This window comes from Mesoplodon densirostris, chromosome 5 (assembly GCF_025265405.1).
Source record: "Mesoplodon densirostris isolate mMesDen1 chromosome 5, mMesDen1 primary haplotype, whole genome shotgun sequence".
NCBI lineage: Eukaryota > Metazoa > Chordata > Mammalia > Artiodactyla > Ziphiidae > Mesoplodon > Mesoplodon densirostris.
In genome coordinates, this window is record NC_082665.1 from 79,893,793 (window position 1) to 79,916,094 (window position 22,302).

At 38.9% G+C, this 22,302-nt stretch overlaps 1 protein-coding gene across 1 annotated transcript in view; it reads right to left on the bottom strand.

Moving 5' to 3' along the window:
* PLCH1 (phospholipase C eta 1) overlaps nucleotides 1–22,302 on the bottom strand; it is a 236,210-nt gene that overhangs the window by 45,453 nt on the left and 168,455 nt on the right. Inside the window, exons 9-11 of the mRNA XM_060099970.1 lie at nucleotides 16,491–16,611; nucleotides 12,407–12,578; nucleotides 7,186–7,293 (exon numbers count right to left, since the gene is read on the bottom strand). Coding sequence (XP_059955953.1) covers nucleotides 7,186–7,293; nucleotides 12,407–12,578; nucleotides 16,491–16,611 — 401 coding nt within the window. The remainder of the gene's footprint in view (nucleotides 1–7,185; nucleotides 7,294–12,406; nucleotides 12,579–16,490; nucleotides 16,612–22,302) is intronic.

A 22,302-nucleotide genomic window follows, 5' to 3' on the forward strand; every position in this document is an offset into this window, starting at 1 on the left:
CCCTTGTCGGTCGATTCATTTGCAAATATTTTCTCCCATTCTGTGGGTTTTTTCATTTTATTTATGGTTTCCTTTGCTGTGCAAAAGCTTTTAAGTTTAATTAGGTCCCGTTTGTTTATTTTTGCTTTTATTTTCATTACTCTAGGAGGTGGATCAAAAAATATCTTAAGGCAATTTATGTCAGAGAATGTTCTACCTATGTTTTCCTCTAAGAGTTTTATAGTATCCCAGGCTTGCATTTAGTCTTTAATGCATTTTGAGTTTATTTTTGTGTATGGTGTTAGGGCGTGTTCTAATTTCATTCTTTTACATGTAGCTGTCCAGTTTTCCCAGTACCACTTATTGAAGAGACTGTCTTTCCTCCATTGTATATTCTGCCTCCTTTGTCATAGATTAGGTGACCATAGGTGCATAGGTTTATCTCTGGACTTTCTATCCTGTTCCACTGATCTATATTTCTGTTTCTGTTCCAACACCATATTGTTTTGATTACTGTAGCTTTGTAGTATAGTCTGAAGTCAGGGAGCCTGATTTCCCCAGCTCTGTTTTTCTTTCTTAAAATTGCTTTGGCTATTCAGGGTATTTTGCGTTTCCATACAAGTTGTAAAATTTTTTGTTCTAATTCTGTGAAATGAATCACTTTGCAGTACACCTGAAACTAACACAACATTGTGAATCAACTATACTCCAATATAAAATAAAAATTTAAAAATTAAAAATAAATTGCTTATTCTTATAATATAGAGCCTATTAATTTAGTTGCTGTCAATAAGAATCAGAATTTAGAACCCTTATTCTTTCTGTTTGTCTCAAGATTTTTTCACGTAGTAATAGCTTTTTTAAAGAGTAGAGATCCCGAGGAAGATAAGGAGATAAAATGGATGACTTCAAGATTCTCAAGATATTATGGCCAGTCACACAATGTACTTGTGCAAGGTCATGAGAGTCCCCTAGGTTTGTAGACCTGATCCTTCTCCAGGTCAGAGGTCAATGTCAGCCAGGAGAGGACACTCCTACCACAGTTCAGAGCCAACTGGGACAACCCCTTCCCAGGAGTGTGAACGCAACTTATGAAGGTGGTAGGCAGGTCAGAGAGCCAGAAGAAGATTTTGACATATTATTTTAATGTCCATTTAGAAAATGAGGATAAAGAAACTGAGGCCTAGAGTGGCAGAGCCAGGCTTTGACCTAGGCTCCAAAGCCTGTGTGTTTGATGACTGCTACCCAGTATGTCATCTGACCTACTCTGGGTATTCCAGGCTACCCTCAGCTCTCTTTCCTCTGAATTCACATTCTCTTAAGTCAATTCCACATAACATAACAATTTGTCAAGTTTGTTATTATTTGTTGCCAGTGTGATAAGTGTGTCTCTCCAGCTAGATGAACTCCCCAAAAGACATAAATCTGAGAGGTCATATAAAATATCATGCTTGAGAGCAAGGATGGCCCATATAATTTTCCTCCTCTAAATTAATCACTAGATTAATTACTTTATCACAACCCCATTTTCCTAATCTGTAAAACATTAGAAATGATAGTTTCAACCCCATCCCCATGGCTATAGGAATAAAATGAAATACTATAAGTATAAAATCCTTAGCATAGTGCTGGTGCTAGTAAGGGTTCAACAAGTGGTTCATATTTAAAAGCTGATTTTAGCTCAGGTATAAAAAAATAATAGTACAATGTCAGAAAAATAGCAAAAGATAATGTTTCTTCAGAGCTGTTAAGCATACATTTTTAAATGTTATTAGAGCAAACATTCTTCATATACATTAAGAAAAAACAAAAAAATACTGTCCAAAATGAATGTAAGTCTGGGTTTGTGCATCTGTACATACATGTGGGTTTATATATGACAGTGTACATTCATGCTTTGAAGTCCCCCACTGCTCCAATGACAGAAGAACTAACAAAGAGAAAAGTCATAATCTTGGTCAAAATAAAATAAACAAGATCACTGCAGATCATAAATGTAGCTGAGCTCCACATTCACAGTGGGCAAAGGTGGCCAAGAATTTATATTTTACAGTACAATAGAAACTAAAAGTGCTCCACATGCTGTGGGAGATTAGAGCTGGTCTCTCAACATGAAACCAAGGTGGTGAAGAAAGCTGGAATGGGATCCTTGCTTATAATAGGAAACATTTAAAAAAATAAAACTACTGTGAGGAAGATTCAAATTTTAATATCAAAAGAGGCAAGAATAAGAAGACAACCAAAGCGTTGGTTTGCTTGGTGACTGAATGGGTAATATCTTCAACATCTCTAGTGGCAGAGAACTCTCAATCAATGTAAGGTCTGGTTAGGAACTTGGGGCACAGGTGGGCTGTGTGTATATGTGTGGGTGCCATGGGGGTGGGGGGTGCTTAGTGTTCAAGTAGAAGCAATCCTAAAACCATTAGATAAGAAGGTTAAATACAGAAAGAAGGAGAATGGAAGGGGAAAAAACATTCCACTCAAAACTGAATATTCAACCTGAAATTCTAAAACCCATGTGGAAAAACTAATGCTAAGATGGAGTGCTAAAAACATCAACACATGGAAAGGAGACTCACTCTTTCACTTTGAAATAAGTATGTTTAGATGCTCAAAGATATAAAGAAATAGCTCCATAAAAAGAACAAGAAACTAAGAAGCCAAACAGTAAAATAAGAACAGGTGTTTATGAAAAAAAAACAATAAAAATTTTGTATATCAAGTATATAGTCATTGAAATTAAAAGAATAACTGGGATAAACTCTAGACCAGATGTAGTCAAAGAGATAATTAATGAATTGGAAAATAATACTGTAAATATATAGTACCCAGAACCAGCAGAGACATAAAGAAAGCATTAAAGAATTAAGAGATATAGAAAATTAACATTCTAACCTAAATCTAATAATACTTCCAGAAAAAGAAGACTGATGAAATGGCATAAAAACATATTTAAAGAACAAAACTGTTAAGAATTTTCTAGAATGAAAGAAAACATGAGTTCTCCAGTAGGAAGTGAATATGGAGTGCTAAGAAAAATAAACCTACTCCTCGTCATTTAATAGTGAAGTCACAGAACATCTAGAATAGAAAGGAAAGACATATTACCAACAAGAAATAGTTGTAGAAAACAAAATTATGGTTACCAAGGGGGAAAGAGGAAGGGATAAATTGGGAGCTTGGGATTGACACAGACACACTACTATATATAAAACAGATAACTAGTAAGAACCTACTGTATAGCACAGGGAACTCTACTCAATACTCTGTGATGACCTATATGGGAAAAGAATCTAAAAAAGAGTGGATATATGTATATGTATAGCTGATTCACCTTGCTATACAGCAGAAACTGACACAACACTGTAAATCAACTACACTCCAATAAAAATTAATTTAAAAAAACAACAGGGATAGTTGAGTTCTCGGCAATAATTCTCAGAAGATAATAACTTTGAAATATAAGGGAAATATGTACATACACATATCAATAATACATACAGTACATTAGACCTTAAATGTTCATTACCTTCACTCTCTGGCAGGGCAGGGAGGAAGAAATTGTATCATATACTAGAAAACAACTGGAATCTTCAGCTCACCTTCCACTCCTCACCCCTTGTCACAAGGATGCAACAGCATGCCCAGCACGTGGGTGTTTACCGAGGAACAGGACCTCACAACATCATGAGGTAACTCATCCTTTCCATGAGTGCTGACAAGTCTTAAACCAACAAGATTCATAATCGCCCTTAAAATGGCTCAAATCATAAAATGAATAGCTTAGGAAAGAAGGTCAATCTAAGGTAGTAGGGAGGGAGGAAACTATTAAAGTATTTAGTGTGAGACATGCAGAGTGAATAATGGTTTTAGGGTACTAACATAACACAAAAAGTGGTTACATGTTACTCTACTAGGGCTTGTTTAAACTTGTTGGAAGGCTTGGTGTTCACGGGATGAGCTTCATGTAGGAGATAGACAGCTTGATATTTGTGCCTGAGAAGCTGGCTGAACCCAGATTCAGAGAGTGCAAGGAAAAAGATACTGAATAGCTCAGCAGAAGAGGCAAATAATCAGTGAGGTTGAACCATGGGGGTGGAAAGTCTGTAAGGCACACTGACATTAGAGGACCCCATAAAAATGAATAATGGTGAGCTGGCCCCACTGAATCAAACCTGTTAGATTACTGTGCTGTGGTTGAAAGGAAGCTGTCCCCAGAGTCTTTGAGCTGTGTGATTCTTGGGTCATTGAACACACCGGCTTTACCTATGGCTTATTACAGTATGAGCCAGATTTTCTCTATGGCTGAAGCCTCAAATTAATGAGGTAGAAGCTTAAAGGATTCAACTAATTCAAAAGAAAGCATTTCTTAAAAGAGCAAAAGCTTTCGGTGTGGTTTGAATCCCTTAGCTAGACGGTAGACTAGGAGGAGTAAGAAGGCCAGCGTGAGGGTCCTGCCTCCCTCTCTGTTCTAAAGTCCGGGTAAAGCTGGGCAAGCCACAGATCCTGCTTCTGACCTCTGCATCTGCTGTTCCCTCTGCCTGGAACAACCTCCCCCAGATATGAGCATGGCTAACCTCGCCTCTTTCTGGTCTTTGCTCACGTGTTACCTTCTCTGTGAGACCTTTCCTGGCCATCCCATCTAAAACGTCAACAGACCCTTTACACACACACTTTCTACACTTCTTCCCTCCCTTTTTCCCTTTAGCACTTACCACTGCCTAGTACACTACACATTACTTATTGTCTATTCTCCCATCTCCCACCAATGTAGAGACTCCACGAAGGCAAAGATTTTTGTCTGTTTTGTTTATTGATATATGCCCCAACACCTACAGCATGTTGGTGCATCTCCAACAGGAGTTCCTCCATAAAAATCTTTTGAATGTGCCAATGAATCTTGCATAAGCCCCATGACAGCTAGCATTCCAGTGTTCGTGAATGCTAAGCTGAAAATCTTTATTTATTGCAATAGTTCAGATCTAACTTATAAATCTAACCACATTCTGTTAACTTAAAACTGAGGTTAAGAACTTCCTCTAAGGTAATTATTGGTTTCATACAAACTATGCACAGTACATCCGCCTTTGCAGAAATATGATCAGACACTCGATTTAGATCAGACAATTTACATTCAACACTCAAATAAGGCATCTGAGCCCTCTGCTGACAATAGAACTAGAAATTGACTGATTACGGATAACACTTTGGCTTTCTCAATACAGCACTGCCTTTTCTCAGAAGAGCTCAAAAATAGAAAAAAAAGATTTGAAAAAGATGAGTAAAAACCTTATATATTTCCACTAGAATGTTGATTTCTTTATATATTTTCTCTCCTAAAGTCTAACAAAGAGACTTGTAAAATGTTACAGGTAAGGTGCTCTCCACTTTCGCTTAAGCCCAAATCAAAGAATCCAAATGAAAGATCATGGCTATCTTTATGGAATCACATTCTAAACTCTCAACCTATATGGGTTCCTAGACATCAACCAAGAGACTTTGAAGATTGAGAGGAACCCAGTTGGATATTATCACAGGTGAATTTATTGGTTTGTTTCCATAAAACTATACCTACTTCTCTTTTATAATTGTAGATATTTAACTTAGAAAGTTAGGAGGCTCACTGATATCAGAAGAAATTTTATATTACTGGATGGATTTAGAAACTAGAATAACTTGGGTTTTACTCAGAGCAATAAATGACTATTGTGATAGTATCAACAGCTAAATTTCCACCACTCATTTTCACTAAAAACTACATTCCCTAAACACATAACTTAGTCAAGACTCTCTGCTCCTTGCTTCTAAATGATAGACTACTCTGAGGCTGGCAACCAAGAGTTTTGGGAAACAAGAGGCAAAGATATTGAAATTCAGAGACAAAAATCTGGCTTATAAAATAAAGCTTAAAGAAAGAATAAAATTACCTATAATCGAAAGTAATTAATTACAAAAATAGCAATTAGCTGGAAGAGCAAAAAAGAAACAAAAATGTTAACTGTATTTTCACTTATGTAAATCTCTTGAGATTAATTTTCTATAACCATAGCCCTATTAGTGGTATTTAATTGAGCTCATAAAAACTATTAAAAGGCAATGGATTAATACAGATGGTAATTTTTCCTTTTCACTTCAAGGCTGAGTCTTCTCCACTTCATCCCTTCTAAAATGCATTAAAGCCAAGAAAGAACTATCTACTGAGACTTCAGCTGTCATTAAGCTCTTGCCCTCTTTGAAAATAATACCAGCTCTCTTTAATACCTATAGGAAACCATCACAGTTACTATTATTTCAAAGAGAGTAGGCTTTTTTTTTAATGATGTAGTAATTGAAGTCAGGGCAAAATTAGCAGATTTTATACAATATTTCTCTTTTTTTAGAGGGTAGAATAATTGTCCAGACATCTAGAGGAATACTACTTTTCTGTAGAAATAAAATTGTAAACCTTACAACAAATTAACATGAGCAGGTGTTACTCTCAGATTGTCATATGTTCCTGGAAATCACGTGAGTTGTAGAAGGCGGGGGAAGTCAAGAAGTCCTAGTCCCCCATAGTGATGGGGGGTGGGGGAGGTCTTTAACCCTTACATTTCTCCCAGGTTTGCATTTCCATTGGATTACCTGGCTAAATGGTGCTTTTCTACAAAGGCAACTCCTTGATCTAGGACAGAGGTCTGAAGCACCATGCAGGTGGCAAACTATTCTATGCCATTTTATCTGAAATGTGGTAAATTTAAGATTTAGCCAAGAGATCCATGTCTGAAAGAACTTGGAAATCTTCTGGTCCAAGGTACATTCTCTTAGGGAGGGGATGAGCATTCTAGAGAAGCACACACACTTGCAGCTGGGTTCTGTGAGCCAGCCTTGACAGGCAGCATGGCGGGGCTTAAAGCCCATTTATGTCATCAGACAGTGACATTTCCAACCGCAATTTGAATTTTGACCAAGCTGTAATAGGAGGGAATTTGTCCCTGGAGAGAGGGTCAGATGGGTTAATCACTAACATTGCTTCCAACTCTAGGACACAAGAATCCTTGACTCACTCACTCAATAAACATTTGGGAGTCTTTGTGCCAGCACACAAAGTAATTTTCAATAAATATCCTTTTTACACTACAGCCACCATATCTGTGAAGATTCCAACACAGCAGCAATTTTTACTGTAGCACACAGAGGGTAAAAATTATGGCCAAGCCTGTAACTTACATAATGGAGCTTGAACTTGCACTCATCTTCAATTTCATCTGCGCTGTCTTCATCGGAAACTTCCCCTTCCTCTGCATCATCTCCAAGGTGATAAGGTAACTTCTTGCCCTGGAATGAAACAAAACACTCAATTTAAAGATGAAAATTCAGCAAGATAGGGGTATGGGAATTAAGAGGTACAAACTACTATGTATAAAGTAAGCTACAAGGATATATTGTACAGCACAGGGAAATACAGCAATTATTTTATAATAACTTTAAATTGAGTCTAATCTATAAAAATATTGAATCACTATGTTATATACCTGAAACTAATATAATATTAGTCAACTATACTTCAGTTAAAAAATAAAATAGGAAATGAAAAATGAAAATTCACAATAGCCAAAAGGTGGAAATAACCCAGTGTCTACCAACAGGTGAATGGATAAACAAAATGTGGTATACGCATACACTAAAATGTTATTCAGCTTTTAAAAGTAAGGAAATTCTGACTCATGTTACAACATGGATGAACCTTGAGGACATTAGGCTAAAAGGAATAAGCCAGTCACAAAAGACAACTGCTATATGATTCCACTTATATAAGGCACCCAGAGTAGCCAAATTCATAGAGACAGGAAGTAAAACAGTGGTATCCAGGGGCTGGAGGAAGCAGGTGGTGGGGAAGATGGGAGCTGTTTAATGAGTATGGAGTTTGGGTTTTGCAAGAAAAGAGTTCTGTACATGGCAATGAGAATGCACTTGACACAGCTGAACTGTACACTTAAAACTGGTTAAGATGGTAAGTTTTATGTATGTTGTATTTTACCACAATTAAAAATAATTTTTAAAAATTGAAAAATGAAAATAGACTGTCAGACTGAGTGAAGTAAGTCAGACAGAGAAAGAGAAATACTGTATGTTATTGATGCGGAATCTAAAAAGAAATGATACAAATGAACTTATATAAAACAGAAACATCTCATAGACTTAGAGAACAAACTTATGGTTATGGGGATGGGGGAGCGGGGGAAGAGATAGTTAGGGAGTGTGGGATTGATGTGTACACACTAATATATTTAAAATGGATAACCAACAAGGACCTACTGTATAGCACAGGGAACTCTGCTCATATTATGTAACCACCTAAATGGGAAAAGAATTTGAAAAAGAACAGATACATGTACATGTATAAATGAATCACTGTGCTGTACACCTGAAACTATCACAACATTGTTAATCAACTATTCTCCAGTATAAAGTAAAAAGGTTTTTTAAAAAAAATAAAAATGAAAATAAAATTTGTTATCCCCTTGCCAATCGTTACTTCAGACCGACTTGAAGGCAGATCGCTTGAATTAGGGGCAAAACAAAGGGAGAAGAGACTTTCGAGAAAAGGCAGTTTTATTACTTCCAATTAAATACAATTAATTAGGTATACTATATTTACAAGTAAAAATCAGACCAGGCTTCTGTTCGAGAATATATGACTCATCATAATCAGGCATCACCCCATCCCATGTCCTTAGAGCAGCCTGTTCTCCTGAGCAGGTTAAACACGCCCTTCTCTCCTGCTGGCTGTGTCCTCTGCACTGACCAGACCTGCTTTTATGGACAGTGCAATGACACTCCTGTCCAGCCAGAACATGCCCCTCGCGACCACTCACCAACACACTTTAGGAATCAGGGGCTTTTGGACAACAAGGGGGAATTCTTATAACAAAATGGTAGAAAACCCAAGTTATAGAATTATATGCACATTATGATCTCAATGATATATAAAAACTCAGGGAAAAAATCTGGCAAGAAATATGGTCAATTATTAGGAGTATGAATCTCTGGGTAACAGCATTATGGGTGATAGTTATTTTCTCCTTTTCTATATTTCCCAATTTATATTCAGAAAAAGTAGAAGTAAATAAAAAGCAGAAGAAGGAGGCATGGCCCAGGGGCCTGATAAGGGCTTCCAGGATGGCTAACCATCTGTATCAGTAAAAGCATCTTACTTGTAAGCAGAAAGGAATATTAATAGGAAATTGAATCACTCCCAGAATCTTGGGGAGCAGAGGGGGCAGAACCAGACTCTGTGGCTAAGGGACCAAGGTCACTGTGGTAGACAGCCTCTAAAATACCCAATGGTTCCTACCTCTTGGTATACATGTACTTCGATAATCCCTTCCCCTTGAGTGTGGGCTGGACCTAGTGACCCCATTGAATGAATGGAATACAGCAAAAGCATAAAGATGGGGGAAATTCTTTAAACGTGGAAGGATGTTCATATGCTTGGCAGCCAAAAATAATGATAAATTTCTAAATATCATCCCAGACTACTACCCAGGCTGATCTTCTCTAAACTAGAGCTCCAGTGACTTCTGTTATGTATTCCTGCTCTTCACACCATGACTGGCCCACCTTCAGCACTCTGGATCTTCCCCTCATCCACTTCTCCTCCCTCCACAGGGCCACAAGCACAGTCAGATTTTCAGAGAACTCTCCCTCCCAGTTTCCTGTATCTTCCCTGATACCCAAAGCTCTTGACCTAAAGGGCTTGGCAAAGAGATAGATTTAAAGCTGGTTAAATCATTTATGTAATGAAAACAAAATCTATCTTAAGAATCCAAACTCAGAATTTGAATACTTAAATATTTTCTTCAACTTACAAAAGAATGGTTATAGGTTTAAAAAGGTGGTATTTAATTTGCCTTCATACCCCTATGTAATATATTTCTTATTTGCATGTGCTATCTGCAAAGTGAAAACTACATTCTTTTCCACAGGAATATATAGAGCTATAGATATATAAATATGGCATTAAGCTTCAAATCCCCTTTACTTAAATGTGGCAGTAGGTGGGGAAGCAAGGAGAGAAAGCTGCCATCTAGAGTATTCACAAGGCGCCCTCATTTTCAGTCCTTTCAAAATCCCATTAAAAGACATCAGGGCCATATCTTCTGCCAGCTTTTTCCACATTCCTGGTCTTTGAAAGATACCTTATACAGGCAGATAGGAAGAAAAGCAACACCACAGAACATTGTTTCTTAACGTCTCTTATGAACAGTGTTATGCCTGAGGAAAATTATAGAATAAACTTAGGTAGAATTTTATGAACTTAACAGTGGTCCAGTGTAAACAAAGAATGACCTAGAAGTCCCCTTCTGATCTACATACTATTTCATGCAGGAGTCACACTCAAGAATTAGATTAATTCTTCCATGGTACATGGAAATATTTCTAGAGACTGGAACCAGAGCCATCTCTTAGCTTTTAGCTGCATGGCCCCAGGACAGCAGTAACTGCTCTATGACACATCTGTAAAAGTAAAATGCTTGGACCAGATAAGTTTCCTTTTAGTAATGAGTCTATGGAAAATTACTAAGTTCGTTATTATTTTTGTTCAAAAGCAAATGTTTGTTTAATTTTTAGGAGATACATACACACACAGTTGGCCCTCCATACCCAAGGGTTGGTTGAATCCGCAGATGTGAAGAGTCAACTGTACTAGGCCATTTCATATGAAGGGCTTGAGCATTGTGGATTTGGAACCAATCCTGTGGGTACTGAGGGACTAGTATATATATCTCTGTGTGTGTGTGTGTGTGTGTGTGTGTGTATACACACAAGGTTGGAAAGTTTGTGTGTTACAGTTATAATAATAAACAACTTGCCCATCTCCAAAGTGGTAAGTAGCCATTCAAATGCTGCCTTTTGGATCACAGATTGCTCTGATGCTAAAGGAACTTAGGAAAATCAGTTCCCTTTTTGTTGCTTCAAATGGGAGTGTGTTGGTCCAGAGATCTAAGAAATCTCCTTAAAGTTTGGAGAAGGTTACCACTAGCAAATGGACTGCAGCTGCTTTGAAATACCCACAGCCCACATTGCTGCCACTCCTTCCAACGAGTGCCTCAGGTCTTCCGGCTTCAATTCACCCTGGTGCCCATTTGCCCTAGGACATTCTATGCCCAATGATCCAAAGCCCAGTTATGCGCAAGGGATTCAGTGAGATCATATCAAATATTCCTTAAGTTCCACTGTCCAAATGAGAAGTATTTCAATCAGATGGACTCATTCTGCATTTAACCTTCTGACGCTTGGCTAAAGACCATTTGGGAACATGGAAACATTTACAAGGCTATAAAGCTGACACTGAGCTTTCTAACCTAGCAATCAGTTTTCACCACAAGAGACTGCGTTAGCAAGACTTCAGGAAAATTGACCTTAACGTTATTTCTCGCATTATATAATTGGAGCTTTTATTCAAAATGCTTTCACACATACAAATGCCCAATGACACCTCTTTGATGGATTCAGCCTATAACTCTCATTTAACTGATAGAAAAACAGGTTTGGACCCATTCTAAAGATGAATACTTTACATCTTTCCCATGTGCTGTCCTCTCTTAAAGCCCCAGTTAAAGTCTTGCTATGAAATTACACTATCTGACTTTCCTGTGCCTCCTCTGTGATATTTGGTTTTTGTACACACCCTTTTTAAGTAAAATATAACCCCGTTTGATCATTAATACTCTACTGCTTTTCCTTAGGTTTTTAGTCTCAAAACAATACAACTATCCAAGATGCTTTTGGTCCAAACACACAAAATTAACTGGAATTAAATAAAATCACAGCAGCATTCTGAGAACACAAGGAGCTGTCTTTCTGGCTATTCCTTGCATTAATAATATTCATTTCAGGTAGTAAGTTTTCTCCCTCAGAAGATCTGTTTATGAAATGCCATTCTATTCACCTACTGCTCCTCCGCATACACACGAATCCTATGGGGCACTATGTCTGAACGTGTGCTCCACTTTGAAGCGAGCTCTTCTCACTTACATAACCAAGGCTGACCAACCATGAAGACTTTTTTTGACAGTTATTGGAGCTTGAAATGGCAGAGAAAAATCTGAAAGAAATGCTTTTGGATACAGACACATGTAATCCAGGCCTCCCGTACACAGACCCCTCTCCAGCGTCAACTACTACCGACTAAAATATTCAGTATTTGGTTTACAGTACTGAGGTTCTCACTTCATAAAAACAAATCCCAGAATACGTGGCCAGTCAGTAACAAGCTTTTTCTGAAGGTATGACTATAAATAAGTTGGAACAAGGTGCATGCACAAATCTAGACAACCCTTCATGTATTGACTATTATTCTCTTGATAAACCAGTTTTCAGTCCTTAAGGGAGGGAGGGCTTAGCAGGTCATTAGTGCCCTTTATTGCATTCCTGAGGTAATTACCTTCACTAGGATTTTGCCTTTCAAACTCTGAGGGCTTGGAAGCTGCTTGGTCTCTCCTGTGTCTACAGATGACAGGTCGAGTTTGTCTCGGAATATTCCTTTCAGGTACTGAGCAATTTTCCTTTGCTGCTGGACACTGCAGTGATTCTCGATAGACAGTATGACCGGGAACCTGAGAGAACAGCAGCACATTGTAAAGGTGTTGAGTACAGAAACTCACAGGGACTTTTGAAAATTATTCTGTATTCATTATGTTCTTACAAGCCTAGTGACAGTATTTGTGAGAGAGGTGATCATTAAAATGCTTCTAAAATGAAAAAGATGAGAGATGCATTAAAAAAAAATAACAAACTCCTCTGGCTAAATAGATTTAACCAGGCATAAGGGGTGAACAAAATACCAATCCATATGAGATGACTTAGTCTAATATTTTGTAGCTCTCTCTCTCCCTCACACACACATGCACACACACAGTACATATATTTTGTCTCTTTTACAAGAAAAAATAAAAGAGAAAATTTTGAGAGATAAGGAACCTAAAGAAAGAAAACTCATAAGGTAATTTTGTCTTATTTATTCAAAAGTCTAGAAACATCTAGGAGACCACTATCATTAAATGAAGATATCTACTCTAAAAATATATATTCAACACACAGCTTGAAAATTACTATTGAGGATAAAATAACACAATGGAATTTTGTGTTTTATAGCGTCTTATGTCAGGCATTTCAAAATCATTTGTATAGAATTATATGCTAGTCTTTACTTTCAGAAAGGAAAAAAAAAAAGTCAAGCATTCACTCTCCTCCAGCACTCAGGGCTCTGTGCAGAGAATGTGAGACCCCCAACTGAGCGATTAGTACAGACAGACTTAGGAACCAGCAACGATTCCATGACCTTACTCCTCTTCTGACTTTGTTTTTTCCTCAGAAAAACAAATTCAGGCTTATTTTCATTTTTTTTTCTAGTTTCCATCACATATCTTCTGAAGTACTAGGCAATAAATTTTTTTCCGGAATAGACACACCAATATTTAACTTGCCTAATATGTCTATATGGAGAAAAAATTTTATTTATGCACTCATATGAGAAGCACAAACTCCACAATACAGGCTGTGACCTCCTGAAATTACATTCTATCCTCATTAGTAAACCTGATGCCAGAGGTAATACGAGAGATGAACCTTTGTGACTGAGGTCGGTTTGGTTACCAGACTATAATCTGTTTGATCCTGTGTCCTCACATGGGTTTTACCCCAGAGTGTTAGAAAGAAAGAAAAACTGCAGACTAGCAACCTGAGTTGTCTGCTCAGTCACATGAGGGAGTTCTAGCGATGGATTTTTAAATTATCAATCTGTTTATAAAAAGGCTATCAGTGTCTAATGATGCTTGGTGTATGAAGCAGTGCTTCTCAACAGGGGCTGGGGCGACTGTGTGGCACCCTTTCCAAAGGGACATTTGTCAATGTCTGAAGACATTTTTGGTGGTCACAATGTTGGGGATGGGGGCCGCTACTGGTGTTTAGTGAGTAGAAGTCACGAATTTGCTCACCATCCTGCAATGCACAAGACAGTTCCCCATAACAAAGAATTATCTGATCCAAAATGTCAATAGTGCCAAGGTTGAGAAACCCTGGTGTAAAGATGAAACTAAGGACTTCCCTGGTGGTCCAGTGGTTAAGATGCTGCCCTTCCACTCAGGGGTCGTGGGTTCGATCCCTGGTCAGGGAAGTTCCACGTGTGGTGTGTTGAGGCCAAAAAAAAAACACACGTGAAACAAAAAAAAACATTTTCAGTTTGGGACTTCCCTGGCAATCCAGTGGTTAAGACTCTGCACGTCCACTGTAGGGGGGTGTGAGTTCAATCCCTGGTTGGGGAACTAAGATACCACATGCTGGGCGGCACGGCCAGAAAAAAAAAAAAAAAAAAGATGCAACTAGAACTTAAAGCTGCACTTTTAAAATGTGCTAAACAAGATTATTAACTGTTTTAATTTGAAGTGCTTTTCTCCTAAGGATCCCCAGACTTTAAGTAAGCATAGTCAAGTCACCAGAGGGTCCTCCGAAGTACATAGACAGCAGGTCTTCTCAATGCCCTACTTCACATGTTGGAAAATAACGGCAAATCACTTCCTCAACTTGGCTAAGATTAGTAGCAATCAGGGTAAAAAGACCCATCAGAATTTAGTACTTGGATTCTTCCATGTGGAAGACACCACAAACCAAACCTGCTATGCAGCAAGTGTCTCTTATCAGAACAGCATTTTAACTTCATATTTAATTAATGAGAAGACGAAATGTTAGAAATTTTAAAAGCTACTAATGTCTACAAAATTAATTTCATGCAATTGTAATTTTAATTTGCCTCTTTTAATGCAAAAATCATTTCTTGAATGTCTGGTATATTGCAGGCACTGGCTAGGCAATAAAGAATGAATAAGGGGGAGTTCCCTGGTGGCCTCGTGGTTAGGATCCTTGGCTTTCACTGCTGGGGCCTGGGTTCAGTGCCTGGCTGGGGAACTGAGATCCTGTAAGATGCACATAGCAGCCCAAAAAAGGGAGGGGGGAATAAAGTTTTATTTTTAATTTCTTTTAAAAATGAATGAATGAGACATAGCCACATATTTTCAAGGAGTTCATGGTCCTAACTACTTAAAAGGAGGCAAGTTACCAACAATTGCAAGAAGGTGCTGTATGATATGATAGAAATATGTTGAGTGCTAAGGACAGTGAAAAGAAGCATTTAAATCAGTTGTAGTATTGGTAAGTTTGCCAGAGGGACAATGCCTAAGCAGTCTTCTAGGATAAGCAAGAATTGGGCAGGTGGAATAATGGAGATGAGTGTTTCAGACAGAGAGAACAGCACAAGTGAGGGTAGGGTCTGTGAAAGCACTGAGATTCCCCAGGGCCTCCGGAAGACAGTCAGTGACAGCAGAAGCCCAAGTCTCTGTGGAGCAACAATGGAAGACAACACTGGAAGAGCAGGAAGAGGCCAGGCCTTGAAGGGCACGGAAGGCATGACCATGTACAACAGGGAGTCTTTGAAGGACTTTAAGAATTACAACATCAGCTTATATTTTCAGAAAGAAACATACTACACCAGCGTGGAGGATAAACCAAAGAGAAATGAAAATGAAGAGGAGGCAGTGGAGTCAAAAGATAATTTAGCAACTAGAATTGAAAAGATTGGCTGAATCGAGAGTGGGCTCCCAGTTTCTAGGTAAAACCATTGGTAAACAGTGCTACCCTCCTAACTAGAAGGAAATGGAGCAAGAGGAAGCTTGGCAGAATGAAAAGCTGAGTTCAGTTTGGGGTGGAGGCCCCGTGCTGGTAGGAGTCTTACCCTCACTCAGTGTTGGGGCTCCCCAAACCTATTATAGTATGCCTGGCTTAGAGTGGGCAACTTTAAATATCTAAGTAAATGTCTGAATAAATAATGAAATTTGTTAATTTTCAGGTACCTATGGGACAACAACTTAGGACTAATAGTGATTATTAAAGGAGTGAGGAAATGGACTAGAAGACCGTAGGCTAAAGAAGGAGGTCGAGAAGCAATGGCAGCAATAGAGGAGAGAATGCTATAATAGAGTCCCCCCAAAAGCAAGTATTAAGGAGAAAATTATCACCATTATCAAATGCCAAGGAGGGGTCAAGTAACATAAGGACTCTAGGCACTTCAGTATACACAGGACATCCAGCAAGTCTGGAAACCAAGATATTATTATTTTATTGTATTGCAGTATAATCCCAATAAGCTATTTATTATGTATAGTAAGCTGTGTTTCTAAACTTTATAGACACTCTGTACACCCTGGCTTTAGAAATTTTGAGGTCACTCTTTGTAAGAACGTGCTTCGAGGAGGCAACATCTTGAGAGAGAATGGGGTAAGGAATAAAGGGAGCACAAGAAAGTATGTACATGCGGCCCTTGTTTGTTTGGTGTTTTGTTGGGAAGGAAGGAGAGAACCAGGGCAGGAGAAAGCGAGGTGTAGACTCCAGGGAAGTGTGTGGCTTGGTGGCCGTGTTACATCAGGCAGTGCTGCATGTGCCAGCTGAGCCTGGCTCCCAGCTGCTGCTCTACTTACTCGTTCTTCACAAAGGCATGCTTGTTGATGGTCTCCACAACATCTCTGAAGAGGATCTTTGAAGTGAGCGTGTAACCATGGTGTACGACCGGCTCTCCGTCGGGGCCATCCCAACAGTCAACTGCCAAAAACAGAATGTCACATCAACAACCCAAAGTTTCTGGTGTGTCCTGATAGTTCTGGAAATAGCACAAGTATTAAGTTTATTGTTTGAGCTTATACGTACTATGATCATGACAAACATGTCAGACCGAAATGAGTGTTCTGGCATATTTATCAAAATAAGCAATTAGAGATTATAAATGATTTACTGCAAGTGCTTATAGTTAACAAAGAGGTCATATACACAAGCAGCTTAGCATTTACCAAGAACTCTCATTAGAAACTGATCTAAATCCAATCGAGTATGCCTGAGCATAGTGATATTTCTTAACAGGTTGTTTCTCTAATTTTACTTCTTCTTATTCAGTTTACTATAGTCTTTTAATGTTTCAATGACCCTGTCAAATCAGTAACAGGGTTTTTCATCATTGTCCTCCTAAACTCATTATGTTTCCATTAGATTTATTTCCATTTGATTAATTCGACAGTAGTTCTAAAATAGCATTGACTTCTTAACTTTGAATCTTCAGGCCCTGCTAAGATTTATGTGAATATGGGCAAATGATTCAATAATTTAAAGTATTGTTTCCCCATCCATAAAAGGAAAACTAAGAACAGGACTTGAATCATAAGTTTGAGTGATTTATAAGTACATGAAAAGTTGATTATAAACCTGCATGGCACACAGTAATCATTATTGTTATTAATACTATTGATACTGTTATGTGTATGGACAACCTCACTGACCTGCAGCTGGAGAAAGACAACAGCTTCCTCACCACCCTCCCCAACTTAGAGTTTGCCTTCCCTTGTTTTACACTTTGCCACCAGACTAATTTCTCAAAACACTGCTTTCTCCATGTCACTACTTTGCTCAAAAGCCTACTCAGTGCATAACATAGCATCCAACACATAGTATGTACTCAATAGGTCTATGTTAAATTTATTAATAAACAACTTATAGCAGCTCCTGCCTGCTTAACCCCAGGGCCCCTATCTCTGGTGCTAGAGACTGGCTAGCCATTCAACTAAGCCTGTTTTCTCTCTCGCCCTAGCTCACAGCTAGACTACAGTTCCCAGCCTTCCCTTGCTGTAGGACATGGCCATTGAAATGTGGGCAGAAATGATGTGCACCACTTCCAGGTCTGCTTTATGAAACCCTGCCCTCACAGTTATCCATGCTCTCTCTTCTGCTGTGAGTTTGGAAGTCACGTGCTGAAGATGGCACAGACACAGAAGGAAAGAGCCTGTACCCCTAAATCGCTACTTGAAAGAGTCACCCATTAAGAACAGCTATTTCGGACTTCACATAAGAAATAAACTTCAGTTGTTTTAGGGCACAGAGATTTAGGCTTAACTGTTAAAGAAACTAGTTAATTAATATCTTAGCTCCTGTTTGACAAGTCAAACTTATTTCCTCCTACTTCCAACCTCACAGACTTATTCTTCCAGTTAGGCAAGCTTCCTCACATACGATCCTACTTCCATGCCTTTGCTTCTTTCATTTAAGGTCAACTGAAGTGCCCTCTTTCACTTTGCTTATCTCAATCTCAACCAAGGGTCAAATCCTTGATTAAGGATTTAGATCCTAAACCAGGATCCCCCATAGAATTTTGCCAGGTCTCATGACATTGTCCTTCCTTATAACAGGGGGTCACAAATTCAAATACCAACAAGAACCTAGCAGGTCACATAAATAAATGTAGCAGCCCTACAGGAAATGTGTGTCTAAATGAGGTAACTATTTCTCACTGTCAGTCAATCACTTCTAAGTAGGAATAAGGACCCAGTTACCAGATCTAAGAAAAGTCAAAGGTCTCTTTCCTCTCTCTTTCTGTCTCTCTCCCTAGATAGATGAGAGTTGGAGGGGGGGGTCTGTTCCCTAACTAATACAGTTACATATATCAATTAAATACTGCCTATTAAAATATCCTTGGGGGGCGGAAATGGAAAAAGGAAAAGGAGAAAGTACTTTCAAGGTTAAAACCATAGGAATACTGGAAAGAAAGTTTAAGAACAAATATTTTGGGATGCTATCATACAGTGTTATACTGTTCCTTTGGGCCTGTAAATGAGGTCAAACATATAAAGGCATCTTCTCGGGAGAGAGGCTCCATCCCTCTTTTGACATGTGCTTGACATTCTTTAATTTGTCTTTGGATATAAGCATGAAAAGAATAAACAGATGTTTCAAAAGTATGTAACTTAAACAATATACCCCAATTTATGCCCCATTTTGGAAGAAAAACGGCTTAGGAGGGTTTCTCATAAATGAGCTAATATATTATCAAAAAGAATGCAGGGCCTCCCTGGTGGCGCAGTGGTTGAGAGTCCGCCTGCCGATGCGGGGGATACGGGTTCGTGCCCCGGTCTGGGAGGATCCCACGTGCCGCGGAGCGGCTGGGCCCGTGAGCCATGGCCGCTGGGCCTGCGCATCCGGGGCCTGTGCTCCGCAACGGGAGAGGCCACAACAGTGAGAGGCCCGCGTACCGCAAAAAAAAAAAAAAAAAAAAAAAGAATGCAAAGTAGACGAGGCAATGCCACAGCTGACTTGATGATCATGTACACACAAAAATATCTCTTCATAAGAAACTACTTTGGTAATGAAAGAAGGAGCCCTTTTGCTAACATTTATGACACAGGCAGAATATGCATGGTTGAGGATGGTTCTCCTAACGTTCACTTTTTAGGTCTATTCTTTCACTTGTCTGTTAAATGAGGATAGCAACATCCCCAAATGGTGCTGCCATCTGAACACGTGGCATCCATAGCCAAGTTCAAATGGCCATGAAGAGCTCCTGTAAGAGCTAGTGCTATGATGAGAATGTTGGCAAAGTAGAAATCCTCTAACCAATTTCCTAGCCACAAAATAGCCAGGCCCATTTTTGCAATCAGACCACATGTTAGAAGCCCCCAAAAGCACCCTGACAAACAGCTGGTCAGATCTGAAGTCCAGCTGAGAGACTAACATGACAGCTTTTCATAGTGGAACTCAAAATGTTTCACCCTGATAGTGCTCCCAGAGGTAACAGGAAAAGTTATAAACCGATTACAACAGCAATACGTCAGTTCCATAATGAAAGTGAAAATCCCCTGGACAGAACATCCATATTCATAAAGCAACTAGGGCTGAAAATCAAGGGAAATGAAAGGCCGTGTAAAAAATGTCATCAATCTGATTTGCTGGCAAATCCATTTCACCAACAAAAGACTTATTCGTCTTCCCCAAGACACCATATATATCCTGACCGAGGACATTGTTGCAGCTGAACTAATGGAGATGGAAAACACAGTATTATCAAGATAGAAGCTTGAAAGTGGAGAGATTCTTCAGGTCACAATACCATGAAAAAACTGTCCAGAATCATTACTCTCCATCTCTAGGAACTATACTTGGCAAAAGCTGCTTCAGAAAATTATCTGTGGGACCTGAAATTTTTAATCCATGATCTGCTACATTCTACAAATCAGGTTCTTTAACTCCTAGCTGCAGCTGTTTAAGAATAAAAACAACTTCATCCAGAAGCAAGGTAGATAAAGCACCACTGGGTGTATATAAATTGGTGCCTCCAGGTCCAAGCTTGAAGTGTAAACTAAGATCTTCAAATTACAGGGCTGACAGAAATTGTCAGGAGAGCACGAAAAATCATGTTATCAAGTTCTAAAGTCTTCAGGAACATCTAGATATTTAGATGACAAGCCTAATCACAAGTAAGCAAATGCCTCCTATTAAAGCCAACCTCCTCTCTGTGCTGTGCATTGTGCTTCCTAGTCTTCCTTATGTGACCTGATGGCCCTTATTTGATCCCCCCACTTGGGCTGGTCATGTCATTCAATGCTTGTTCTTCCAAAAACCCCAAAGGCTTCCTGGAGAAGCAAAGTGTGGGAGTCAGACAACTTGGGTTCAAATACCAGCTTCCAAGCTTCCTAGCTATGGGACCTTGAGCCACCAACCCTACCCCAAATTGGGGTGCCTTCTTAGGGAGATTACTCCAGCTTCCTTAGTGTTGTAAGAATTAAAGAAGAATGTATGGAAAGCACTTAAGCAGAACCTAGCCCACAAAAGGGGACGAAATCATGGTGGTTTCCCTGTTCCTTCCCAGTATATTCAAAGCCAAGGTGACAACCATAGTTTCAGACAGGAAACAGAGCAAGTACAAAGCTGACCAAGTCTCCTAGATAAACACAGTATAATGCTTCTTCTCAACAAAACCTTCCAGAAATAGCAGCTTGACTTTCACTGTCCAGTCATAGATTATTCCAATACTGAAAACTTCAAGCCAAACAACAGAGGAGAAGTTTGCTGATGCAGGCTTGGCAAGAGAGATATTTGAGAGATTGCACGTCCTTTGAAATTATATCCAAGCTGTGCATCTTCTCAGTTTGTGTGAATGTCTGGAGCAAGCAACACCTTTTACACAAGGAGAGCAAAGATCAATAGCTTCTATTACTTTGGTGACTGGCAAAGAGGAAGAAAGAAGGTACAAGGGAAGGCCCATGTTCAATGTCATCTGCTGCACACAATTTCTAAAAGCTAATTTTAAAATTAAAAGATCCCTGAAAAAGCTAAAACTAAAAATTATTTGTGCCTTACTATAATTATCTTAATCAGATAACTTTCCTTCTTAATAGCCCAAGGAATGCCAGAGAATTAGAAGATCTGATTCAGTAAGGAGTTGATCATTAGAACATGGTTAAGCTTGGGTAAGACACTGATTTTGGACAGAGAAATCAAAAAACGAATGATTGGGCACCTGAAAGACCTGAAAAGCAAAGGAAACAGTACAGGGCACAGAAGTAACAAAATTGCAAAACTGCCTGGAGTTGACTTTCACTTCATGGAGTCACCAGAAGTCATTTTCCATATTTGGCCTCCAAGAAAATGTCACCATTTAAAATGATAGGCAACCATCATTCTGAAGCCAATAAGGGTGTGTGCCCTGGCATCTCTATGCATGACAGACTTGTAAAACTGCTTGAGTGCTGAGTGAACAAATGGTTGAATAATGGCTGAGAACAGAATGTCACCTCAAGACCTTCTGTTGATGGAAAGGTTTTCCTTTATGCTAATATTTTATAAGCATCTTCATTATCCAGTTGCTTAAGCTACTCAATTATCAGTCACTACTGTCAGTAGGTGTTCTCTGCATCTACTGCAAAAATGCCATGTCTTAAATCATACACTTCCAGAGTGATAAATTGGTAGTGTTCCTAATCGTTCTGTATGCAGATAGTTTTTAATACCTGTCCATTTAAAAAATATGTCAATTTGCCTTTATAACATTACTACTACTATTACTGTAACATTACATCTGCTACTTTTGTAGCAGAAAATTCTTCAAGCCAGAAACTATCTGACAAAGAAGAGCTCCTCTACTCACCAGTATTATCTTGCTGCCCTACTGCTTTATTCATCTCCCTACACTATTCCACCACCCCAAGAACAACTTGCTACCTACTGCTGACTCCCGTATGCTCCCACCAAAAAGCAATTCCCCTTTGCTCCATGGAATCTCCATTCCAGTGTAAACAAACCCCCTTTCATCATCAGACCCTCTGGAATTCTTCCTCAACCTCCTTATCTTGGCTAACAACCAGTTTACCTGGGAGGGTACTACTTCCTTTCTCCACAGTTGCTTTTTCTGTATAAATCACAAAATGAGGATGCTACTTTTAAACAATTGTTGTTCTACATTCATTTAAAAAATCC